General features: G+C 42.4%; 1 protein-coding gene across 2 annotated transcripts in view; it reads right to left on the bottom strand.

Moving 5' to 3' along the window:
- Positions 1-6,553: 6,553 nt before the first annotated feature.
- Positions 6,554-8,681, bottom strand: part of SH3KBP1 (SH3 domain containing kinase binding protein 1) — a 207,507-nt gene continuing 205,379 nt past the window's right edge. For both annotated transcript variants that reach the window (XM_009648800.2, XM_035888576.1), the window contains exon 17: positions 6,554-7,564. In XM_009648800.2, coding sequence (XP_009647095.1) covers positions 7,523-7,564 — 42 coding nt within the window. In that variant the 3' untranslated portion in view covers positions 6,554-7,522. The remainder of the gene's footprint in view (positions 7,565-8,681) is intronic.

Here is an 8,681-nt window from a genome sequence, read left to right as displayed (position 1 = left end):
AGGATTCTCACTTTTAACCTTTCTCAAGTTATTTCTCACTGAAGCAATATTCATGATAAAGGCCATCTGAGTATTGACTTTTATTCCAGTTAAACAGGCTTGTTCTGTCTACTGATTAACGAAAGCCCAGCAGAATTGTGCCTGTGGCAGGGAACACAACATGGTTACGCACACATATTGTACAAACAATAGAGACGACTAGAATATGTGATTCGTTTTTATTCACATTTAGGTGGTTTTTATATTGCTGTGGATGCCAGATACATGAGGATACATGGGGCTTAGAAGCTTAGCAAAAGCAAAGCTGTCAATGCTGCTTAGAGGTGTTTTAACTCTCTGTTGGTATTACCAGTTGGGACTGTGAAAAGTAAAGGAATCCTGAAGAGGCAAGAGTTGCTTTGAAGTGACAAATAATTAAAAAAAAAACCCCTCACCTGTTATGTCAATACTCACTTTTATAATAGGTACTAATGAAAATGTCATATATTTTGGTAAATGTGGAAATTTAGTACAACTTCTGTAAGAATTCTTAAATTGCACCCACATTTTCTTGTTAAGGCAGTCAAGAAATTGCAACATTTATTAAATACTGGCTTGATATGTGAAGAAAGAAGTCTACCAATGTCCAAAATAGGGGCTTTTGGGGTTTTTTTAATCAATAAGTAATTCACATTCATGAACTAACTGTGAAAAGTCATGGGAGAAGCAGGCAATAATTGGTAGGAGCACAGCTAAGGCACCTAGTGAGACAGAAAGCAACATTAGCCTTCCTCAAAACCTCCGGCAACTATTTTCTTTGCTTGCAGGATGCCCTTGCTTTGTAAGTGTGAGCTTATTAGCACTGGGTCTGATTTTAGTATTTGGGTTTGGCTAGGTGCAGTCCTCAGTAATTTTAATGATGGGACCTGAATATACATAGTACTTACCGCGCACCAGTCTACCACTGGTCCTGATGCTCTCCGGGTTACACAGTGAGGCAAGATGCGATGCCAGATGCTTCATCTTTTCTGCTTTGTCAACTTGTATTACATTTATTCTTTGCTAGAGCAGTGTCACATGCTCGAGGCTATTAAAGCCACTGCCAAATAACACATCACTCTTGTACAGTTAGAAAATTTTTCGGCCAGATATGCTGTCACTCAAATGCAGTCCCTTTTTAGACATCTATTTGCCAGCATGATAGGAATCATTCCAGAAAAGTTTTATAATGCTATAAGTGAGACCTTCAGCCCATCATTGTGTCAAATCACATTTCTGTCAAAGCACCGAAGAGTTTCTTCGTGCACTTTGCAATGAAAAACAAGTTAAATAATAACTCACTTCCTGTTCAAATCCAAGACACCTAGAAAGCACAGACCATTACTGACCTTTCCACAGGCACCAATACATGCTTTGCTAATAGCCTAGTAACAGAAACGTCTGCCTCTTCTTTAGATCTGGGAAATTCCAAATAACAGCTATTTGAAGGAAAGAGTTGAAGTGATGATAGCAGTAAGATTTCCAGAAGCAGTAGTAAAAGGTAATCCTTTTTTTGTTACCTGACAGCCTTGTTTTCTCTGGAAGTTTAAATCCAGTTGGAAAACTGTGAATGATTCCGGTATGGCTCTGGAGTGTTCTTAGCTAATCACACAGCAACCACGAACTAAAATATAAGGTTATTACTTGGGCACACACATGCATGTAGGACAAATGTCAGATACTCTTTCTTACATCTGTGTAAACTGTGCAATCTCACGCACTTGTGCCTTTTGCAATGAAAACCATCCCCAGAAGGGGGTAAATGCAGGTGATGGGTCACCCTGTAGCAGGGACAGTTGCCCAGCTTAATATCCACCACCTCCAAGAAGAGCCCCAAAAGTGCTCTTACAAAATTCCAAACTCTTCGTTGCTCTTATCCAAGGAGGTGCAGAGCAGCTCGATGGGCCCCTTTGTGGATGCGCATTTGCCGATCACTAGCTGGGATGAAGCATGCAGGGAGGAGCTTGTACTTAGGAAAATGGTCTTCCCACAGCAAATGAAAATGCCAGGTCTGGGCGCAGTGACGTGAAGGGATTTTACCAGAAAAAGTTTTGAAAACAGATACTTCTTTGATGTTCTGATATTCAAAATTGCTTGTGAAGCCTGGTGATTCTTACCTAATCTGCTTTGTCATTCTATTTTTCAAGTTTTCTTCTCCAAGAGAAGCAGCCCATTACAACTTTTAAGATTGTAGTGATAAAAGCCAGTTATGTTTTCCTGTGACTATCACCATCTACATCCTCCAGTTGCTTTTCCTACATAAAAAAGGGGAGATAAGAGAGTTCAAAACCATATCTGAGGGGCTGAGAGAGATTAGTAGGCCCTGCCTCCCTACTGTAACCTTTACAATGTGTCAGAACAGAGAGTTCTAGAGATTTGTCTAGAATTATATTTAATTAGCTTGCTAAAATATACTATGATAGCACTCCAGTTTTTAGGGTAACAATTTCAGCAAAATGAATATACATCTTAAATTTTTCATCCTACAGTACTAACACATTTACAAATATGATTAAATTTCTAATACTTTAAAAAAAAAAATGGACAAGAGCATTAAGCCATTTGGTTAGTTTAGCTTTTTGCACACCAGATCCCCACACTAACAGTGGAACTGCGAGCACCGAAAGGGGAAACCCGGCTGCGTTGCTGGTTCAGGAAAAGCCTGACTACGGCAGCACGAAGTCTCTTAAGCACCCGTTCCTGAGCCAGACAGTGGTTTACACTAGCTACCTGTAAAAGTCTGAGCCTGCACGGGGGGATTGGAAATCATCTTGACTAAACACCAAACAGCGGTGTGTTGGGGGGTCCGACAGCCCTTCCTTACCGGAGCAGAAGAAAGCGGAGGGGAGGGCGGCCCAGAGCTCTGGCCTGCCCAGCACCAGGCTGGCGGGCACCGACGCTGCTCATCCCCTGGCAGCGCACCGGCAGCATCGCAGCTTCCTGGGGACATTTAAAAAGTGTCTTTGGCTTCCTCAGCTGCTCTGTTCCCCTCACCTTCAGGGCTGACGACCTAAGAAAGTTGGTTATTTTCTGAAGGCAGGGAGGTGCAGGAGCGGAGGGGCCATGGTGGGTGGGCAGGAGGAGGGGAGCGAATGGGCCGGGGTGCCCACAACCTGGGCCCATTAGCCCAGCTGCTAATTCCTAGGCCGGCTCAAGCATCAGCTGAGGTCAAAGGCACCAAGCGAAGTCTCATTTCTGGCTGGAGGGTATTAATACCCATGCATACAAGTACCCGATGTTTAGTGTGGGGCATTCAGCTCCACCCCCTCTGGCTCTTTTTAACCTACAGATTGCCCTGAACAGAAGTCAATGCTTGGAGGACCCTCTCCTCACCAAAGCCTAAGGGAACTGCAGTTGCCCAGCAGCACTGCCACCCCCACACGGCGGAAAAGCTTCCTCACTGCAGAAGCTGCAGAGTGGTGGGTTGTTTCTACTTTTAAGCAGTATTCCTGCTTGCCTTTTGAACCACAGCCCGCCTGCATGAAAGGTATCATCTCTTTAACCCGCCTTCACACTTTCCTCATCAATGTGCCTGTCCTGTTTCCAGCCGCAGGGTCCTTTCTTCAGAGGAGAAGCAGGCACCAGGGACCTCACACCTCTTCCTGGCCTTGCACCACAGCAGAGGCTGCTGACCCGCCGGCCGGAGCATTGCACATCACCCCCGCCTCACCTCTGCTCTCTCTTCGGCTTCTGGCACTTGGGTATGTGTGGGACCCATGAACTGCAGCATCTCTGACCACAGCCTCCCCCCGCTCCCAAGGCAGGCCCACAGGACCATAAACACCCCAAATGGAAGCTAAAAGTGTGAGAGCTGTCAGCATAGTTACGACCGCAATGTGGCACGGCCAAGGAATTCACAGGAACACTAGACATCTTCATGCCACGCTTCATGCAGCAGCAAACCTATTCCTGTGCCGGCACAGACTCCATGCACGGGACACTGGGCAGAGGAGCTGGTAGCGCTGTGGCCCCAGGGCAGCTGCCCCTGCAGCCGGGCAGCCTGGTGTGGAGGGTGAGCAGGGGGAGAGTGGGGCCTGCTCATCATTTGTGCATCACTTCCACAAAAAGATGAGAAAAATGATTCTGTAACTTCAGCAGAACATGAATTTCTGAAGGTGTTTTACAGCATGCTCTCACCTTGTTTGCACGGGTGCAAATTTCAGTCCTGGCTGTCACAGAGTACAGTACTCCTAGGGACATTTCATCCACAAAGTAGCTCACAAAATTTACCTGGCAGCTGGCTATCATATACCTGGAAACAAAAATTTACTTCATATAGTTGTGTTCAGTCCTTTGACCTGTTAGCATAACAACAGATTCATCTAACTCTTCTGCTCATTTACAAATGGACTGTTAATAAGAAAAACACAGAAGATGAAATTTAAGTAATGGAACTTGATAAACACTTTGAATATTTACCAAATTATTTCCAGGTAGAACTTCTTAAAGTAGTAAGTGGTATGATCTCACATTAAGAAATACTCGCTCCTTTTAGAGTTGAAAGAAGAACATGAAGAGAACATAAAACTCTTTTCTTAATAACCTAAAAATTTTCCAAATCAAGAATTTGAATATTATCACCCAAAGGCACAAGCCTGACGTTTCACACCTGACTTCTACACGTGAACAGAAGTCTGCCACAAGACCAGTGTGTGCATAGTAATGAAAAGTCATTTTACGCAACGCTTCAAACAACAATATTTAATCATTTTCACATCAAAACCACTTTGTAGCTCACCAGCATTTTCTGTTTTTCTTTAAATATAAACCCAAACATTTTTAAAAGCAGCAGTTTATATCCATGGGTTTAATGCATAATTGATCCTCTTTTGAAAGGGAAAATCCATGTGTTACGTGAAATACTTTCTGCTATTATAATGAAATGCAGGAAGAAGAGCTTGTATTTCTACAAACTCTCTTCTCCCAGAATAATCAACTTTCAAAACAAAGCATTTTCACAGAATCTTATTTAACCTTCGTTTACAAAGCATGGTATGTTGGACTTCTAACTTGGATTTATAAAATGAGAAGTTATCATCTCACCAGGAATAAAAAAGAAGAATGTAATCTGATAAAGGGAAACTTCGTGCCAAATTCAGACTTTCATTTGCAAAAAAGTTGGAACATTTCTGAGATGTCTCATATTTCTGAGGGAATCAGTACTTTATTTACCACAGATAGATACAATAGTTTACCTCTTTCCAGAGATGCAATTGGGAAGCCAGAGTTGTTCATTTCTGGATACAGGTTGCAAATGTATGACTACAAACCCAAACAGAATTCACAGGATCACTGAATCACAGAATGCCAAGGGTTGGAAGGGACCTCGGGAGATCATCTAGTCCAACCCTCCTGCTAAAGCAGGTTCTTCTAGAGCATGTTACACAGGACTTCATCCAGGCGGGCTTTGAATATCTCCAGAGAAGGAGACTCCACAACCCCCCTGGGCAGCCTGTTGCAGTGCTCTGTCACCCTTAGAGTAAAGAAGTTTTTCCTCATATTCAACTGAAACCTCTTATGTTTAGTTTGTACCCATTCTTTTTCCTCATCCCTCATTTCCTCCTGTTCCCCTAACTCTGCTACTAACTTCACAGAAAACATGGAAGTAATCTAGAAATCTTTATTGCTGGAAAGCTATGGTGGGACTATCATTCTTTGTACAAAAATATTTTAATGCAGTTATTTAGAAATGTTAAATAAGAGCATTTCAGTGATAAAATATTTTATTAGTGCTTCTGTTTGAGTACACTGAACAATGTATTGGGACTTTTAAAAAAATTCTCAAGTTTCACGATCCGATCTTTCAATCTCAGACACCACGGTTACAATAGAAGCAGATGCTATGGTAGAGGAACTCATCCCAACAGTGAGGTTCTGTATTGCCAGTTAAGACCCATAAAGCAAGACTTGGGTACAGCGGAGTGTGTATTTTATATATCCATGCATATCAAAAAGATTATGGGGAACTCTGCCAACCACGTGAGCATGACCAGCCAACTGACTACATCTCATCCAGCTCCTGGCAGGCAGGGTGGTTAGCTGTGATACAGGATATGCTGGCTGGAGCCAGCTCTAGCATTTGACGAGGTGACAAACAGATCCTTTGAGTGGGTTTTTTTTTGTCACTCTGAAGCATCACCAATATCACTCACCCACTCACTCCGCGCTATGCAAAAATATCCATTATTTAAATGCTTTGTATAAACTCAACAGAGACTGCTGACAAGGTCTGAGATACTCCGCGGCTAGTAAATAACACATAAAACCATGAACAGAAAAATGGGAGAACTTATTTTGAAAGGATGAAAGCAAACAGAGAAACTGGAAGTAATGAAGTAAGCATCAGGTTCAGTAAAACGATGAAAAGAAAGTCCTGCTGCAAAAACAGGACTATAAAGAGTATCAGTCTATAAGTGTACAACATGATGTAGCAAACAATACCACACAAAGAGCAAATGAAGCAATGTCACACGATAGAGAACCTTGTGCATGAAATAATACAACTTTTTATTCATGTTTTATAGATTACTTTTATTTATTTTTGCTTTAATAATGCATATTCGGTTCACTCTGTGCAAAATTGGGGACAGAGGCGGGCGTTTAAATCATCTAATGAAAAATCAAGCGGAGATGAACATTCAAGTTGAGGGAGAGGCCTATGGAAACCGGGAAAGCTAAAAAGCCACAGCTGCTCAAGACAAAGCTGCTCTCAGCTGCGCCCTTGTCCTGCCACCTCGCCCAAACCTGGCTCTACTGACTGAGCAGCTGTACACTGAGAAGGTGACCTCCGCTGGACACCGGGGACAGAAGTCGTCATGGGAGCTACATTAGGGAGACCTGGCTTGCAACCGGCTCCAGTCAGTGTGTGGCAAAGAAAGGCACAAATCATTGCAAAGACCAGATTTCTGTTGGTTTGTTTCCTTCTCGTACGTACATCACTGTACACAACGTAAGTTGAAATTGTAGGGGATTCAGGGAAGTAAAATTGCATATTTAACAGAACTTAAAACCGTAACAAAAAGTAGGCTGTTCTATCTTGAAGCAAAAATAATCCCTCTAGCCCCAACATTAACATTCATTCCTGGCTATATGCAGTACAAACATTTTAAAATCTGTGACAAAAGACAATTAAAAACCAAAAGTCAAAATCATAAAGCTTGTAAACAGATAATCTGAAATACATTTTATTTATGGAAAAATATCATCAAAATAGTACCACTATGGACTAAACTGCCTGAGTTTTCATTTCACCTAGGATCTTAAAGTAGCCTTTAGCACAAGAAGATCAATTTCAGTCACAACTAGTGCCACACAGCACTGCTTCGGGTGGAAATTTTGTCCTCGTTGTTGGTGTTCTTGTGCTATCAAAAACTGTTGTGCTAATCCTTCAAATAAAGGGATGTTGAGGCAATTCTTAAATCATTTGGCACAAAGTTGTTTTGGCTGGGGCATAAATTTGAGTCTCAGTCATGAAGAATAATGCAACATTCCATCTATCAAGTATTCACTTTGATTGAAGAGCTTTCTTTATGTCATTAACTTCCATCTGAAAACAAACAAAAATATTTGTGATGAAATTAGATGCTTTAACAAACTGAGGCACAGCTGGTGCCGCTTGAAAAGCATGTTCCATCTTGTCCACAGGTGTCGAGTACACATTTTATACTACTCTTATTTCCACAGATTTCACAAAATGAGATGACCTTCTCAGCTGCATAAGACGACCACTCACAGCTTCCTCCTCTCAGAGCTTGACAAGTATAGTCATTTAATGTACCACAAGACCTTTCAAACTCTTTAAATTACAACTTTTACAAGCCACGCAGCTCGCTGCCAGGAATTACTTGCAGAATGAGCACTGCCCCCATGCACCAGCTGCTGCACTTACACCCGGCACAAGTAAACTGAACGGCTGGCTGAGCACTGGTAGCTGAGGAGCAAACCCCATCATCTCTCTCCTACAGGGATGGTTCTTGCTGTAGGGGTGGCGGTTGCCTTCTACACCCATCAAGCCTGCATCCAGGCACCTTAAGGGCTCTGACTGATGTACAGCCGTGTGGTAAAAGGATGTGGCTGAAACCATCATCAGCCCCAGTTGGCTACTCTGACAGACACTGGTAACACTGGGGCAGGTGTATTAGATTTATTTAAACACACCTGCAGTGCTCAACAGCACCACATCATCAAGGCAGTCGTCTTTAATATATGGACTGAGAGCTGTGCTACTTTAGGAGAATCACAGATCTCAGACTAAGGCAACTTTTTGACTGTTGACCTCTCACCTTCATGTAAAGCTAATAATGCCACCTTGGCTAGCATCTGAACGTTTACCAGCATAAGAAACATTTGAACTGGAGTAAAAACATTCAGCTGTGAGATTATAATTTTAAAACCATCAATGCAGGTCTCTGTATGAAGGTGCAAAGCCATCCTTGGAGGTAGAATCCTGGCCTATTAGACTAAATCAATAACTGCTATTAAAAATGTTCATTGATTTTATCTGAAAAAATTTCCATTTTAGCTGAACATGAATTGTGTGTTGCTAGAAGCCATACTCCTATGTGGTTGCATGCATAAAGTCCTTTAGGCAGCCCTGGAGCACAGAGACTGATGGTCCTCAGTTCTGCTACCCTTTTCCATGTTCCCAAGCATTTTACTCAGCA

Source organism: Egretta garzetta, unplaced genomic scaffold (genome assembly GCF_000687185.1).
Source record: "Egretta garzetta isolate BGI_Z169 unplaced genomic scaffold, ASM68718v1 scaffold111, whole genome shotgun sequence".
In the NCBI taxonomy this organism is placed as follows: Eukaryota; Metazoa; Chordata; class Aves; order Pelecaniformes; family Ardeidae; genus Egretta; species Egretta garzetta.
This window is presented reverse-complemented; position numbering and strand designations above follow the sequence as displayed.